At 41.7% G+C, this 18,326-nt stretch overlaps 1 protein-coding gene across 1 annotated transcript; it reads left to right on the forward strand.

The window, feature by feature from the left end:
- The first annotated feature begins 1,721 nt into the window (after positions 1–1,721).
- SERPINB1 (serpin family B member 1) lies at positions 1,722–11,178 on the forward strand. Its single transcript, XM_040460401.1, has 7 exons — positions 1,722–1,838; positions 3,044–3,219; positions 5,465–5,602; positions 6,633–6,750; positions 7,783–7,925; positions 8,011–8,178; positions 9,918–11,178. Exons 2-7 carry the CDS (start codon positions 3,052–3,054, stop codon positions 10,320–10,322), a joined length of 1,140 nt encoding a protein of 379 aa, XP_040316335.1. The 5' UTR covers positions 1,722–1,838; positions 3,044–3,051; the 3' UTR covers positions 10,323–11,178.
- The last annotated feature ends 7,148 nt before the right edge of the window (positions 11,179–18,326 follow it).

The raw sequence follows: 18,326 nt of genomic DNA on the forward strand, positions 1-18,326 counted from the left end.
TGTTTGAGGTTTAGTAGAAATGGCAAATATTGTCCAAACTGGCTATACCATCAGAGTGTATGAGAGTATCTCTGCATGAACTTTGGTAGTGGCCATACAGCTTAAAGCCACAAGTAGAACACTCCAGTGTTATTCAACAGAATAGTTATTTGTCTTGACCTTAGATAGTAAATGTATTGATTTAGGAATGGTTTCCTTTTATATTTGACCCAGATTACTAACTCCAGGTAAGTACAAATGCAAAATACCAGGAGAAAAAAAAATTCAGAACACTTTTTTGTTTGTTTATGTGTCTCTGATTGTCATTTAACACATTTTCAGTGAAGTTTTGCACTCTTGACTATCTTACATTGACCTCTTAGCAGAAGCTAGTAAGTGGTTCTTTAAATCTGTATGAAATGATGGACAGGTTACCAGATGTGATCAAATCATTTCAATTTAATTGTGACTGGTTTCAATAAATGTTGGTTTCTTTATTCTAATAAACTATAAAGCACTCTACAATCTTAATTATTAAATTCTCGCTGCTTTTTTATTACTAGGGAGAGTATTTTTATTACTCATTACTGTAATACAGTGATTTCTTTGTTCCTTTTCATTATAAATAAGTTCTCACAGTTGAAAAAAATCTACAAATCCATTCACACTATATTATCCATACTAAATAAAACAATAAGGGGGCGCCTGGGTGGCTCAGTCGGTTAAGCGTCCGACTTCGGCTCAGGTCAGGATCTCGCGGTCCGTGGGTTCGAGCCCCGCGTCGGGCTCTGGGCTGATGGCTCAGAGCCTGGAGCCTGCTTCCGATTCTGTGTCTCCCTCTCTCTCTGCCCCTCCCCCGTTCATGCTCTGTCTCTCCGTCTCAAAAATAAATAAAACGTTAAAAAAAAAAAACAATAGGATTTTTCCTCTGCCCCCTTTTCATGTTGAGATTTGCCAAAAAAAAAAAAAAACACAACAAAACACAAAAAACAAACAAACAACAAACAAACAAACAAACAAACAAACAAAAAACAGGGGAGAAGTTCCATGATGCAGAATTATTTCATACCCTCAATACTATAAATTTTGGTGAAACTACATACCCAGATCTTTAAAGGGAGAAACAAAAGCCCCACAGAAATAGTTATTGCCTTTACTATTCAACCATAGCCATCCAGTCTGTTTTAACAGTCCAGGAAGAAAAATTGATGAGTCTACACTTTAGCATAGTGGCTAAGAAACACTTCATTCAAACAGATGTGAGTTGTCATTATGTGTGATATGTGAGCTGACTCAGTTGGTGTAGTCATCACCTGTGAGGAAGTATTGGGGCTGAGTTTTCACTTTGGTACTAGAAAGACAGTGACATCAAGGATGCTGTTTGGAGCTGTTTCTGTTTTCTCTTATCCCGGAGGCCCCCTTTTTCCCTTAGGCAAGAGGTCCCAAATTTGTTCTCCACACCAAAAAATAAATACAAACAAATAACCTCAGAGTTTGGAGTATATCATACATAGATGGGACTCCAAAATTTGCCCTCTAAGAGGTGACACATTATAATCATCTCAGTCATTCATATTTTAGTAAGAAATGGCCCATCAGATCCCTGCCAGGGATCTGAGATTGCCTAGAACTCAGAGAAATGCTGATTCCCTGGGGAGGACACTGCTCTTGGCGCGGAGCCCACACTCACCTCAGCCTCTATGGAAGCACACAGACTCCTAGGACGTCATCTGGGGTAAGAGCCAACGCCCAGCCCACCCCGGCGGCACTCCCCTTCCGCAACTATAAAGGCCTTTGGCCGCGGCGCTTCTTCCTACACCTCGCGCCCCACTTCCCGGAGCCCGTCCAGTGTGGAGCCGGTAAGACCAGGGCCAGGGGCACGCGCAATGGGGAGGTGGGCCGGGCGGGACAGGCCAGCCCCGGGCTCCGAAGGGCCCGGAACTCTGGATGGCTAGTGATCTCCGCAGGCTCCGCCCGTCCGCGCCGACCGCTGCCGGCGCGGCATTCCTGCGCCCCGGACGCCACCGCCCCCAGCCGTGCGCCCCGCCCCCGGGCGCCCCCCGATCACCCTCCACCGCGGCTGGGCTTCCAGGCCAGGCGGGCCAGCTGGATACTGAGGTCGGGCTTGTCGGCAGAACCGGTAGAACCGTAGCCTGAGGTCAGAATGTTTTCCTTCCTGTTCTCTCTTTTTCCCTGATCTGTTTGTGACAGTTTCCAGGGGGCCCGGGCTGATGCTTGTTTCTGGCTTCTCCTTTCTGCGGATGGAGGAGGGGAGAGGAGACCAGTGCGATCCTAGAGATTCTTTATCAACAACAAAAATGTAGTTGATGACTTACACGCTAAGCAGCCAGCACAGCTAGTAGTCTTCCCTGCCTACATGCGGGGACATTGAGGCTCTGATAGAAGTCACGATGGTTAAGTGGGTGGCTGGTCCCAGAGGTCAGGTGCACCTACTTGTGCGCTGCCTCGCAGGAGTAGCCTGTCACCTTGTCCCTGTCGGGCTGCCTTGCCTAACTTGGACCTGCGTTGGGGTTTTCAACTCCCACATCCTACGCTAGCTATGAGACTTGGGATTCTTAACCTCTGGAAACGTTAGACTGAATCTCAATAATGAGGACAATTATATCTCCTTTAGTGGAATTTGCTATAGTGCATAGGTAGGTAGTTATGATTTTCTAATTAGAAACATTCTTATTTCAGGTAAATATGGGCGGTGGATTCATTGCCCAAAGGATTGAGAGGCTTGAACCAAAGGAGCATGGAAATGTGTGTGCTCCTAAACTTAGGAAAGGCCCAGAGTGGGCCCCTCCTCAGGCTCACCAGTCTGCAAGCTCAGAGCCTTTTAGGGTAGCCTGGGTCCCGATCCTGTGACCCTGCTGAGTCCCTGGCCAGTCATCCCTACTCCTGCATTTGTGCACATGCTCTCCTGAAAATAGAGAGAGAGATAGAGAAAGTGCAAGTTTCATGGCGGTTGGTACAACCTGAGGAGGACATGGGGAAATGCGGTTGCCTAATTTGCTGGTGTGGGCAGTGGGCAACTTGGGGCCTCTGTTTTGTGTTGCAGTCTTCACCATGGAGCAGCTGAGCACAGCAAACACCCAGTTCGCGGTGGACATGTTCCACGCTATGAATGAGGACAGTCCTACTGGGAATATATTCTTCTCTCCCTTAAGCATTTCATCAGCATTGGCCATGATCTTTCTGGGGACTCAAGGTGCTACTGCAGTACAGGTGTCCAAGGTCAGCAGAAACACCCAAAGACAACCTGCTTTTCCTTCCATCTCCCTGCTGATGGCTAGTCTCTACTGAAAAGTGCCTTTGAGTTCTTACAGTGTGTTTTTAAAACTGTACTTCTGTGTTCCACAACTATACATTGTGAGGTCAGAATATCAGAAGAATCCCCAAGAACAATCCATTTGTATGCAGGCTTTCATTCACAATCGGGTCCTTACAGAGCACCTGCTATGTGCCAGCCACCAGTTTTTGTTTGGCTGAGGGAACAGCAGCGAAGAAAGCCGACAAAGCCCCTGCAGTGTGCCCCTTGTAGTCCAGTGGGCTTTCCTGTAAGCCATCGCATCTCTTCCTGAACTAGGATTTACCAGTTTCTGCCTCGCATGTGATGCCCTGCTCCTCATAAGTAATGTCTATTATGTAACATTACTTTCCAGCATAATGACACATGGGAAACACACATAGTGAAGTTGGCAGTGGTCAGCTTTTAAGGGGACAAGACAACTGTGTGATTCTGTATTCCCTCTGCTTAGCTCCATGCCTGGCACCAAGTGTGGCTCACTGGGCTGTGACGTGGCTGTCTGAGCGGGAGGGCCCTGCAGGGAGAGACAAGTGAAGCGTAGCAGCTGTTAAGGGCAGGTCACTAGCACAGCAGGAGAAGCAGCTGCAGTGCCTCGCCCTCCTCCTGTCCTTAGTGGGTGGGGAGGGCACTTCTGTACTAGATAGTCTTTAATTCTGAGAGGGGAACTCTGGCTTTGCTTGGAATCTAGGGAAAAGGAATGCTGAAAGTGGTCTAACATACCAGTCACAAAGTGCACAGCACCTGCAGCTAGGGACAGTCCAGCCCTGGATTCAAGCTGACGGACCTGTTCCAGCTAAAAGCTTCTACTGCTGTACTTTATGGAGAACCAGTCATCTTTATCAGTGCAGATATGACAGCATTTAAAAATTTTCAAAAATCCACTTTTTTTTTTTACCCCCCTGGTACTAATTGTTAGTTGCTCTCGCAGGGTAATATCAGCTTCATTTTGAGGCTTTCCAGGGATTTTATGACTTCAGTAAATAATAGTTTTAAGCGCCACCCCCCCATTTCAATTGAAGCACATTGAGCATAGCAACTATGCAAACATTCCATATCTTGGTGATTGAATGGACTTTGTACACTGTATAGGTTTGTTCTTTGTGTCTTAAGAGCAAGGAGCCAGCCCAGGCCTCATAAAACCATAAAGGGACTTTTGATTTGTAACTGATACATGGGGGATTAAACTTTTGCCAAATGTTAAGTTTAAAGAAGTTATTTTTAAATAAGTGAGTTACTGATGCTAATGGTATAAGAAAAAAAAAATCCCTCTATCTGTAATATCTTTGTGTTCCTGCATAGGTAATGATTCATTTTTACTGTTTATTTCTGAGAAATTTCAGTGAAATTATATTAGATTCAGAATAAGACATAAACATACCATTTAGAATTCTCTTTGGATAAGAAAGCAGACTTGTTGGCGCGCCTGGGTGGCGCAGTCGGTTGAGCGTCCGACTTCAGCCAGGTCACGATCTCGCGGTCCGTGAGTTCGAGCCCCGCGTCAGGCTCTGGGCTGGTGGCTCAGAGCCTGGAGCCTGTTTCCGATTCTGTGTTTCCCTCTCTCTCTGCCCCTCCCCTGTTCATGCTCTGTCTCTCTCTGTCTGAAAAATAAATAAATGTTGAAAAAAAATTAAAAAAAAAAAGCAGACTTGTATAAATATTTAGGTTATTAACCCCTCATATTGCAGAGCTATAATTTTTTTTTTAATTTTTTTTTCAACGTTTATTTATTTTTGGGACAGAGAGAGACAGAGCATGAACGGGGGAGGGGCAGAGAGAGAGGGAGACACAGAATCGGAAACAGGCTCCAGGCTCTGAGCCATCAGCCCAGAGCCTGACGCGGGGCTCGAACTCACGGATCGCGATATCGTGACCTGGCTGAAGTCGGACGCTCAACCGACTGCGCCACCCAGGCGCCCCTGCAGAGCTATAATTTTAACAAAAAGTGATGTAAAAGCAGTTTCTAGTGTTGTAATTATTGTGTCTCACAAAACTATACATTTTGGATTCTCTGTTATTTGTTCTCCAATGAGAAAGTAATACAGTATTGGGCTGGGGATCATGAATAATCAGTAATAAAAACCCATTAATTTAATATGATGGAAGCAAATGCCAAGGAATCACTTTATAATTTCAAACCAAATGGTTATAGAAAGAATGTTTTCTTTATTTTAGGCTCTTCATTTTGATACAGTTGAGGAGATTCATTCAAGATTTCAGAGTCTGAATGCTGATATCAACAAACGCGGAGCCTCCTATATTCTGAAACTTGCTAATAGGTTGTATGGAGACAAGAACTATAATTTCCTCCCTGTGAGTACTTTGCACTTCATGTTCAAATGCTTACTAGACAGGGGCACCTGGGTGGCTCAGTTGGTTGAGTGTCCAACTCTTGATTTCAGCTCAGGTCATGATCCCAGGGTTGTGGGATCCAGCCCCATGTCCAGCTCTGTGCTGAGCTTGGAACCTGCTTAAGATTTCCCCTTGCCCCCACATCTATCTCTGTCCTTCTCCCCCACTCTCCCCTGCTTGTGCATGCTCTCTCTCTCTCTCTCTCCAAAATTAAAAAAAAATTTTTTTTTGATGTTTAGAGAGAGAGAGAGAGAGAGAGAGAGAGAGAGAGAGACAGCTCGAGCAGGGGAGGGGCAGAGAAAGGGAGACACAGAGTCCAAAGCAGGCTCCAGGTGCTGAGCTGTCAGCACAGAGCCCATTGTGAGGGTGGAACTCACAAGCGGTGAGATCAGGACCTAAGTTGAAGTTGGACACTTAACTGACTGAGCCACCTAGGTGCCCCCGCCTCTAAAATTAAAAAAAAATAATAAATAAAAACAATAAAACACTCGCTAGACAATGCAGATTTTTTTCTAGCATAATCAAGTTCATAGAAATCAGTTTTAATTGTTATAAAAATCCAGAAAAATGGTACAGAATGAAAACATGACAGTCAGAATTCTTATTAATCCATGTGGTTTAATTTTATAATCTTCACAGTGAAAAGATTTACCCTGGCTGTTTTACTAAACCATGAATTCCACAATTCATTTCCAAGTACAATCAGTATGTTCTTATTTATGAAAATGTTAGCCAAGGTTGGAAAAGAATTGGTAAATTTTATACAATACCGAAACTACTGAACAGCAGTACTACAGTACTTAAAAACTATGGTACTTAAAAAATAGTTAAGATGGTAAACTTAATGTTATGTGTTTTTTTACCATAATGAAAAAATATAAAGTTAGAATTTTTTTGTTACAATGAAATTTATACCTTTTGGGACCATTTCTGCTTTGAACTATTTTAGGAAACAAACATTTCCTGTTTTTGTTTTTGTTTTTTTAAACAGGAATTCTTAGCTTCAACTCAGAAAATGTATGGTGCTGAATTGGCCAGTGTAGATTTTCAGCAAGCCTCTGAAGAAGCAAGGAAGGTGATTAATGAGTGGGTCAAAGGGCAGACAGAAGGTGAGAGACCAGGCAGAACCTAATCATTCTCCTCCTGTCAGCTTCCCCACCTGCATCTGATTCCCCCTTCTTTTTTCCTGTTCCTTCATCCTGACTCTGGGAATCTAGGAGTTCATCCTGGGAATGAGCTCTGCACTGCCCAGTTGGACAGCATTTGGGTGTAGAAATTCTTCCAAGAGGGTAACTTCAACATGATTTAACTGAAATAGCTAAATACATTTCCCCCCATATGTTCCCAAAGCTACATTTTAGAATTAAAACTCACATTGTAGAATAAAAGGAATAAAAAAATTTGAGGAAAATCCAGCCTGGCCCCAATTAGTTAATATACATATGGAAAGAAATATCCTAATACTTGTGAATGAATATTTACAAGCTGCTGTGGTCATAAATAATTTTTGTGAACTTCTTGTCTAAGAAATCAGGGATGGTAGCTGGGACTGTCTGGTACAACTCTCTCTAGTCTAGTCATGGAAGGAGTCAGGGCACCGAACAATTGTCTTCCATACGAAGAACTGTTCATGGCCACGCTGTGGTCAAGGTGGATCCTGTGTTTCAGTGGAGTAGCTGTCCTACCTTTTGGATATTTATTAAAATCTTTTGTTTTGTTTTGTGTGTGTGTGTGTGTGTGTGTGTGTGTGTGTGTGAGAGAGAGAGAGAGAGAGAGAGAGAGAGAGTAGGAGAGTAGGCTTCTGCTTAGAGGATTTGAAAAAGTGATTTACTAGTGACTCAAAATATTTTCATCAAGGATTTTTTTTTTCCTGAAAAAGAATGGCCATTCACAAAATCAGCTTCATTGTTTACCACAAACTCCAGAAAATGAGAATTTTCTTGTTTTGGCCCTTTACCCTTTTATTTGGCATATTTAAAGTGCAAACGTGCTAGTAGGGTTTTCCTAACTTAATACCATGTTAAAGGAAAGTTAAGTACAGAATATGCTTTTGAATTGCATTTCGGGGAGAATCAAATGTCAGTTCCAATTTGGAATTCGGATATGTGGATGTTTTTTAAAAGTTAACTTTATCATTTTAGGGAAAATCCTGGAACTATTGGCTCCAGGTGTGGTTGACAGCATGACTAAGCTTGTGCTAGTGAATGCCATCTATTTCAAAGGGAACTGGGAGGAGGAGTTCATTAAGGAAGCCACTGACAATAAGCCCTTCCGCTTGAATAAGGTAAGGTGATGTAACTGGCTCAAATTCCTCTTTGCTCTAAGGATATGCAGATAAAAAGTGAGTGATTTTTTTTTCAACTGTCCAGAAAGAGACAAAAATGGTGAAAATGATGTATCAAAAGAAGAGATTCCCATATGGCTACATCGAGGACCTTAAGTGCCGCGTGCTAGAACTGCCTTACCGAGGCAAGGAACTCAGCATGATTATCCTGCTGCCAGATGACATTGAGGATGAGTCCACAGGTCTCAAGAAGGTAACCATTCCCAGCTTCATGCTTCACGTGTCCTGATGTATCGATTCTGCCTTGTGTGGTCGTGGGTGCTCACGCTGGCAGTAGGTGCTTGTTATGTGTTTACTGATGTGACTTTTCTTTCCAATGCTCTGTCATTCCTTTGTAAAGTAGCTTATGGATGTTACTACTCGAGCCCTAAGTTTCAATTTTCAGCTACTGTCAGTGAACAGGTGTGGTGGAGAACATCTAAAGATTTATATTAAATGTAACATGGGCCAGTGGCAGCTCATGGCAACTCTCCTAAAAGAACTTTAGGGGAAAGGGCAATGTAATGAAAGTTGTTTTTTGAAACAAATTTTTGAAAATTAAAAACCCCAGGGGTGCCTGGGGCAGCTTATTTGGGTAAGTATCTGACTTCGGCTCAGGTCATGATCTCGCAGTTCCTGAGTTTGAGCCCTGCGATGGGCTGGCTCTGTGCTGACAGCTCAGAGCCTGGAGTCAGCTTAGGATTCTGTGACTCCCTCTCTCTTTCTTCCCCTCCCCTGCTCATGCTCTGTCTCTGTCTCTCAAAAAATAAATAAACGTTAAAATTTTTTTTTTAATTTGAAAACCCCAAAACATTATACTACATAGTTTCATCATGTGCTATAAAACCCTATTACACTGCTCATTCTTGCTGCAATTCATATAGATTGTGAATTAAATTTCCAATAGCTACACAGCAGAAAAAAACTCATGTGACATGTTGGCTTGAGTGCTAAGCCTGTGTTCTAATATGAACTTTGTATGTGATTCCTATTCTGTGTCATTTAAAGGCTATGTCATCTTATGTCAGGACTCAGAATAGGCAAAACTGTTAAGAGTATGGTTTTCTTCAGCGTCTCTAGGCTGCTGTGTGGTTTTTCTCTACCCTGTCCCTGATCAAACTTGCTTTCAGGAAGAGATGTAATATTAGCCATTTCCAAGTACAGAGTATGTATTAGAATCAACATGTTCTTTTTTTCAGTTGTATCTCCATATTCGTCTCTTTCTCTGATTATATAAAAAAGAGTCTCTAGCCTCATGAGAGAAATAATCAGCATCATTAGAGCAAGTGGGTAATGGTTCTGTTCTAGCCCAATAGTAGTAATTATAACAGTAATGAAAATAGCTGTCTTTTATACTATGTGCCAAGCACTTTATGTATATTAACTAATTTAATACTCACACAATGCTGTAGGTAGGTACTATTTTTACTCCTTTTTAAATGAGGAACTAGGTCTTTTTCTATTTTTACTTAGTAACGAAATCTATTAGAGATTACTTCAACTCTGTGAGGTTCACAGATAACCTCTGTGATCAGTGGGATTCAGAATAAGTAGAAGAAAGCTTTAAAATCTTCCCTTATACCACTTGACTGATTAGGGTAACACAGCCATCATGGCCTATAACAGTAAGCTGGTGTGGTAGGAGCTTAGTAATTCCTTGGTGGATGGATGGGTGGGAAGGTGAGTGTATGGGTAGGTAGATAGACGGATACTCGATGGACCCAATGTCCATAGTTCCTGTACTTGGGCGCTTGATGGCCTGGAACACGGCTCTGTTATATTATCACTAACCACTGAAGAAATGAAATCTTTCAAATGGAATCTGTTTCAGCACAAGACATGGAGGAGACTGATGAGCAACTGATAAAATGGGTCCATTCATTTTAATAATGCTTTATTAGTTTACTTATCTAAAACTGTTTTCACCTCTTCTTTTTACTGTTCTCATTCCAGATTGAGGAACAATTGACTTTGGAAAAACTGCGTGGGTGGACCAAAGCTGAGAATCTGGATCGCATTGAAGTCAAAGTCTACTTGCCCAGGTTCAAGCTGGAAGAGAGCTACGACCTTAACTCCCACCTATCCCGCCTGGGTGTAAAGGATCTTTTTAGTAGCAGCAAGGCTGATCTGTCCGGCATGTCAGGAGCTAGAGATCTTTTCATATCAAAAATTGTCCATAAGTCCTTTGTGGAAGTCAATGAGGAGGGCACAGAGGCGGCGGCTGCCACAGCAGGCGTTGCCACCTTTACCATGCTGATGCCCGAGGAGGAATTTGTTGCCGACCATCCATTCATTTTCTTTATTAAGCATAATCCCTCTGCTAACATCCTGTTCTTGGGCAGATTGTCTTCCCCTTAGAAACTGGAAATACAAGGTCATGCTTAGAGCTTTATTACCTGCACTTTCAATGATGACAATTTTCATATATCTTTACCAATAAAACTACCATCTGAAAAAAGATCTTTAATTTCCTTTGTAAGTTCAGCTCTGTTGGCTGTTTACATACACCCATGAAATGTGTAGATTCTTGACAACATAGTAGTCTATGAACTTGCTATGCTCTCCTGATGGCCAAAGGAAACATGATAATACTATAATTTAGTTTACAGACAGAATTTTGGAAGCCGAAATAGACATTGATTGTAGAAGGGAGGCTAAAAAATGGATATTCAATTGAAATATAGGAGGGCACCTCAATTAAGAGTCTGGGTTGTAAAGACAAACTTGCCTTGGCCAATATTTCTAATACCTTGTTCTATAAGATTAGTATCTTTTAATTGTTCTTATTCTTTCAAACTATTAAAAAGTCACTGGTGATAGCCTGCCTTCCCTTTTTTTGTTGCCCTTTCTCCTCCCTAATATGGTGTTTGTGTGGGATCACATGGAGTCAAGAAGTGGGTGTCTTATCATAAAAGATTCCAAGAAATGACAAAAAAGAATAATGTAGTGGCACAGACTGTTAAGCAAAGAGGGGGTACAAAGATCTCACTTGTTAACCATCTTCTGGCATGTTTTCTGATAAAAGTTCTTGGTTTCCATCATGTGATACATGTTTTTATGGCAATGGGGTGGCTTTATGCAATGCTGTGGTGTGGAGTTTGGAGAGGGTCTGATCAATATACATGTACTCCTTGGGATAAGGCTTGAAATGATACATTTTCTTGCTCCCGCGAAACCAGTGGGCTGGTTAATAAACTTTCCTAAGATTCTGCAAGCCAGACTGATCTCAGTTCGCTTGTTCACTCTGATCTTAGACAAGCCAAGAATAAAACAGAATTCTTGGCCTGACAGTACTGATGTCCGTGATGGCAAGAAGTGAGAACACAGGATAAAAACAACATCTTAGCAAATCTGTTGCCAGCAGGCTTTCCCTCCTTCATTTCTTCTTATAGAAGGAAATAAGGTGAAAACTCTAAAGTCTGTGCATTGTCTGGGAAGAGGATAAACGTACAGTTACAGCTACAGTCTATTTTAATGAGTTTAGGGTGCATGTTGTACAGTCTGAAGTGACCACTGGAAGAATAGTAAAAGGGTTTATAACTTTCAAAATAAACCAAAGAGAAAAAGGGAATAACAAAAAATGATCAATCCAAAAAAGAGGACAGAAAGAAGAGAGAAAGGCATGCAAAGCACGCATGACAGATACCAAGATGGTATATTAAACTCCCAAGTATTTAAGTAATGACTTAAAATGCAAAATTGGCTAAAAGTGTTCCAGTTACAAGACAAAGGTGGTCAGGCTAGACTGGAAAAATACCATATGGTGTTTACAGAAAATATGTTTATAACATAAAAATAGAGTTTGGGGCACCTGGATGGCTCAGTCGTTTAAGCATCTGACTCTTGATTTTGTCTCAGGTCATGATGTCACAGTCATGGTATCAAGCCCTGTGCTGGGCATGGAGCCTGCTTAAGATTCTCTCTCTCTCTCTCTCTCTCTCTCTCTCTTTCTTTCTCTCTTTCTCTCCCCACCCCCATCATGCTCTCTCTCTCAAAAAAATTGAGTTTGAAATAAAATGAATGGAAAAGATATATATGGTACAAATACCATAGAAGTAGATATAGCTATAAATATTTTTGGTGAAATATGGCGAGTGGTTCTCATATTTACTTGACAATGTAAGAGGCCAAGAATATCCAACACATTCTTGAAAACCAGGAGAGAGGATATACTTAATTGAATCAAGACTTATTCTAATCACTATCAATTCCCTCTTCTATTCTCAAAATTTAATCAATTTGGATACTAAGTCATATGGTCATTATTTATGACAAATGTAGCACATCAAAGTTGGGAGTGAAGGGAGAAAATTTTCAAAAAATTGTTCCGGAATAGTAGGAAAAAATGGAAAACAATTCAAATTGATTCAAAAATTAACACCAGCGGGACTTCACTATGAAAGCAAAATAATAAAGCTTTTAATTTTTAAAAATGTCTTATTTATTTTTGAGAGAGAGAGAGAGAGTGCAAGCAGGTGATGGGAAGAGAGAGAGGGAGACACAGAATCCAAAGCAGGCTCCAGGCTCTGAGCTAACAGCACAGAGCCTGATGTGGGGCTTAAACCCACAAACTGTGAGATCATGACTTGAGCTGAAGTCGGACGCTCAACTGACTGAGCCACCCAGGCACCCCAACAATAAAGTTTTTAGAAGGTAATATACAAATATATTTTCATGAACTTGTGATTTCTTTATAGGACACACACACTTTTTTGTTAAATTTATTTCTAGGCATTTGGACATTTTTTTTATGATAAATTGAGCCAAGTGAAAATTAAGAACTTTAGTTCTGTAACACACACCATTAAGAGAAAGAGAAGGTAAGCCTCGGGATAGTCAATATAGACCAGTGCCCTAGGAGGGTAACATCTGAGTATTGGTCTGAGAGAATGTCCCCAAAGGCAGGGTTTCCAAGTCTGAAGGCTTTCCCTTCTTATCTCCCAGGCTAGAACTAAAAAAAATATATATGATTAGGGCAGCCAGACTCTGTGAATGTACAGCTTTGGAGAACTGGCTCCCAAATATCTTCAGAGTTTTGTTTTTGTTTTTGTTTTTTTTTTTTTTTAATTTTTGTTGTTTATTTTGAGAGAGAGAGAGAGTGTGTGTGTGTGAGCAGGGGAGGGACACAGAGAGAGGGAGGCACAGAATCCAAAGCAGGGTCCAGGCTCCAAGCTGTCAACACAGAAGCCAACGTGCGGCTGGAACTCAAGAGCTATGAGATCATGACCTGAGGCGAATTCAGATGCTTAACCTACTGAGCCACTCAGGCGCCCCTTTTATGTATCAGAAACCCTGTCTGAGATTATCCAAAGAAAGTGGCAGCCTATCCCAAAGAGAAAAAGAAGGGGACTCTGTTGGGCATTACAAAATCAAGAGGGGTTTTAACGTCATCAAAAGTCAAATCGCTTATGTTATTTCTGCATTGGTCTGTTTCTTTAAAAAGAACACTGCCATGTTCTTGCCATGCTAAATACTTGCTCACTCAGAAATAAATCATAAGATTGTAACCTAGAATTCTCTGACCATAACTATTCTTCCAGTTTAGATCAAGGAGAGACTCACTCAAAGTTCATGAGGAATGACGCCGGGACACCCTGGTGCTTCATACATGACATTTGTACTAACACTAACCTCGTGAGGAGGATGTTACTGTCTTTATTCTACAGAAAAGAAGAGGAATAGTTATCATGGCTCAAAGCTCTGCAGTGTAGAGATCACCCTGATTCATCATGAGCTGAAAAGTCCCTGAGCATCACCATTGAGTCCCATCCAGAGGAATGACAAATGCATTGTAAGTGAGTCTTAGAGACTCTGCCCTTCAATATTAATGTTACACTTCCACTCTCAGCTGCCAATCTCAGCCACTGAAAATGAAATCTTCAATAATTTTACAATCTCACATAAACTTGCCCTGGAAAAGGCAGAATATAACCCAGAATTGCTTGGAAATAGGAGGTTAAGAGCATTTCAGTAGGTCCTGAAGAGTTGCCATTTTTCCTGAAGAGTTGCGCAAATTCAGCTCCCTGTTCCCCTCCAATGTCACGGCCAAGAGCTGAGATCGCTGCAGAAAATGATACATCAGTTTGGGGATAAGAAATACACTGGAGGAAGAATTTGAGAGGACTAAAGAAGGATCTGTTACATTTCAACCTTGGAGAGGTGGATGGTTCAGAAACATGCACAGATGATAAAGTATAAAAGCATTCCTTCATCCAAATGCTCAGGCTTCTAATTACATACAGAGAATTCGACACCAGACGCTCAGTGGCTGCTGTGACAGGGGCCCCATCCATAGAGTGTGAGTAGAGTGGTGTGGAATGAATGAATCAGTTCAAAATTATACAGCCGAAGAATAATTTGTAGTGCGAAAGCACACGTGTGCCCCGGAACAAAGGTGATTTTCTCGTACACTGGAGGGACAATTAAAAAAAAAAAAATAGCAATGCCTAGCAAGAACGACAGGATGTTACTGAAAGAGGTTTTCAAAGAGTTCTTGCACCAGTTCTTCCTTCATTTTGTAACTATGTTGTAACAAATCTTGATAATAAGACATTTTGCTTCTTGCAGATAAGTAAGGTTTCCCTGTAAATTAACAATTTAAATTGTTAGCATTGTAGGGGCGCCTGGGTGGCGCAGTCGGTTGGGCGTCCGACTTCAGCCAGGTCACGATCTCGCGGTCCGTGAGTTCGAGCCCCGCGTCGGGCTCTGGGCTGATGGCTCAGAGCCTGGAGCCTGTTTCTGATTCTGTGTCTCCCTCTCTCTCTCTGCCCCTCCCCTGTTCATGCTCTGTCTCTCTCTGTCCCAAAAATAAATAAACGTTGTAAATTGTTAGCATTGTAAAATATTTTAAAACGTCAGTTTCAAAGAGTGAACATGCACTGCATATTCTATGCAAAATTTGGTACATTAGCTGAAATATTTAGGAAATTGATAAGATTTTTCACCTGGTTTTCTGGTTAATCCAGAAACCTTTTCCTTTCCTTTCCTTTCCTTTCCTTTCCTTTCCTTTCCTTTCCTTTCCTTCTTTCCTTTCCTTTCTTTTCCTTTTAAGAGGTGGGAGGGAGGGAGAGAGAGAGAGAGAGAGAGAGAGAGAGAGAGAGAGAGAGAATCTTAAGCTCCACATTCAGTGCAGAGCCTGACACAGGGCTCAATCCCATGACCCTGGGATCATGACTTGAGCCCAAATCAAGAGTTGGAGGCTCAATCGACTGAGCCACCCAGGTACCCCATCCCAGATGTTTTCTATCAAGGCAAAATAAGAGATATTTAAAATTTTCAATTGCTTTCACATGGCATAATATATTATGGTAAGGACTTATGTGTTTTTAAAACTCATTAATTTCTTGCTGTAAGTCATGTCCTACATTACTTGCTGAACTGCTTTGAAAAAAATTAATGTTTTTTGATCATTGTGGTTTTTTTAAAGTAAAAATATATTAATTCTAGAAAAATTGTTAGTGTAGAACAGGTAAGGTTCTTCATATTCAAGGCTCACAATCTTCCACTGAACCATGACAATAGCACGAAATATCTCTTAAGAGTGTTCAAATCAATTCTCTTTATTCAATTTCAAATTCACTTATTTTTCTTTTTTTTTTTTCTTTTTTTTTTCAACGTTTATTTATTTTTGGGACAGAGAGAGACAGAGCATGAATGGGCGAGGGGCAGAGAGAGAGGGAGACACAGAATCGGAAACAGGCTCCAGGCTCTGAGCCATCAGCCCAGAGCCTGACGCGGGGCTCGAACTCACGGACCGCGAGATCGTGACCTGGCTGAAGTCGGACGCTTAACCGACTGCGCCACCCAGGCGCCCCATCAAATTCACTTATTTTTCTAATTAAGTTTCTTTCTCCCTATATTATGTGCTAAGCTCTGGACTCGGCTCTAAGATTGCAACAATGGACAGTGATCCCTGCCCTAAGGTAGTTTATGTCTAGTTCATAAAATCGTTCTCCAGTAACTAATTTGGTTAACTGACCCATTGGATAGCAATGGTACCAAATTGGTTGCTGGCACCTTAATCCTGTGCTTTTGTTCAAATCTTCCCCTTTATTGTAACGCAAGGGGTTGTCTTCAGTATTGAGTGCCAACATTCTGGGAAGCTTTTTCTTCTACATTATTTAGTAAACTGGCAATTAGCTGGCCTGTGCTTATCTTGTTATCAGTGTGTGTATTCTGGTATCTACTCCCCCTTCTGGATATACTCACCCCTGGGTGTACTGTTGAGTTGGGAGTCCCCAAGGCACAGCTAATCCAGAAGCAGGATTAGGTGTTTCCCTTGCAAAGGGAAGAATATGAACAAAGGCATAAGGGTAAGAAAGCAAAATAAGGATGGTGTGATTGGAGATTAATCAATAAAAGGAAGAGCAGGGAGGTTGTGGCTAGAGAGTGGAGGACCTGGGTCATGCAAAGCACTGAAGGCAAGGGGACCTGGGGATTTTTGTCTTTCGTTTTATTAAAAAATGTTTATTTCTTTTGAGAGAGAGAGACAGAGACAGAGACAGAGCACAAATGGGGGAGGGACAGAGAAAGAGGGAGACACAGAATCTGAAGCAGGCTCCAGGCTCTGAGCTGTCAGCACAGAGCCTGATGCAGGGCTTGAACTCACCAAGCGAACTGTGAGATCATGACCTGAACTGAAGTTGGGTGCTTAACCGACTGAGTTACCCAGGTGCCCCCTGGGGATTTTTATCTTAAGGACACTTACTCCATTCTCCCTACTATGTCACATACCCTGTTTTAGGCACTGAAGTGCAGACCCTAGTGTGGGGCTTGAACCCACAAAGCTGTGAGATCATGACCTGAGCTGAAACCAAGAGTTGGATGCTTAACCAACTGAGCCACCCAGGCATCCTTGTCATTGAGGTATTTTAAAGCAGATAGGCCACGAAAAACATTTTCTCTGTCTGGCATGTTGAGGACACATTGGGAGGTAGCCAGGAGTGGGAGTCTGAGAGTTACTTAGGGTCTCTTCCAGTAGTGAGGGCTGAGAGTGGCTGCAACCAGGGGCCAGTGAGGATGGATATCAAGAGATGGATTTGAGGAAACAAATCAGAAGCAGCACTTAGCCAGAGGTAAATTGTGGAGGGTGAAAGAAAATGAATTATTAAAGTTTTCTCCCAGCTTTCTAGCAACTGGGTGAACGAACAGAGGTGGGAAGACAGAGGAAGAGGAGGTCTGGTGAGAAAGCTGGGAGACTAGTCATGGATGTCCAATCCACATTTGCCATAGATGAGGCTGCCTGGTGTGAAGTGAATGGAGAGGAGAGGGTCCAGGGGGGATAATCCAGAGATACTGACGTTCAGGTCCAGCCAGCAAGTGAAGACTAACAAAGGATGCCTTAAGAGAAGGAGCTTATGAGATTGGAAAGAACAGGAGAGGGAGTGGTCAGCAGACCCACAGGATGGGAGAGTTTCAAGGAGGGGGAAGTGGGCAAATGGCATCAAATTCAGGGTAGGTCAGGTGAGGTAAGGACTCAACTGCCCTTTTGATTAGCAACATGGAAGTCACCGGGGACCTTAGCATGGGATGACCTTACACAGTGGTGACAATGGAAGTCAAATGGAAGTGGGTCAAGGACTAAGCAGCACAATTTTGGCTGCAAGACTGTGGTTACAACATAGATTTTTTTCTTATTAATCAATCTTACTGAAGCATAATTTATATACAATTAACCATTAAAGCATAAGATTCAAGGAATTTTGACAACTGTATGTACACATGAAACCACCATCCCTATGAATAGATAGAACACTCTGTCACCCCAGGCATCCACTGATTTTTTTTATGTCACTATAGATTACTTTTGTCTGTTCTAGAATTTAATATAAATGGAATCATACAGGAGGTGTTTTGTGTGTTTGACTTTCCACCTGGCATGCTTTTGGGATTTAGCCATGTTGTTACATGTATCACTTCATTCCTTTTTAATGCCAACCAGTATTTCATTGTATAGATATACCACAATTTAATTGCCACCCATTTTTTCTTAATGGACATAACTAAGTTGCATCTATGCCCTGAAAGCAAGAACAATTCAGCAGCAGATAACCCAGTAATACATGTCATAATGACTCAACTATTTATCACAAGAAGAAAAATAATATAATGAAAAATGAAATGAAAATAAGAATAAACAATATGAGAAAACCTACAGGAATCCCAAGAAGAAAAAATATATACTTATTTTATAAATAGCAAAAAAGCATTTAGTAACATTTAACATCCTAACTTGATAAGAAATTTATACCAGAAACCTACAACGTCATGCTTAGTGGTAAAATATTATAAGGAGTTCCATTAAATTCAAGACCAAAGCAAGGATACCTATCATTACCAACGTTATCACCCATTTTCCTAAAT

Source organism: Herpailurus yagouaroundi, unplaced genomic scaffold (assembly GCF_014898765.1).
Source record: "Herpailurus yagouaroundi ecotype Mexico unplaced genomic scaffold, PumYag 250, whole genome shotgun sequence".
In the NCBI taxonomy this organism is placed as follows: Eukaryota; Metazoa; Chordata; class Mammalia; order Carnivora; family Felidae; genus Herpailurus; species Herpailurus yagouaroundi.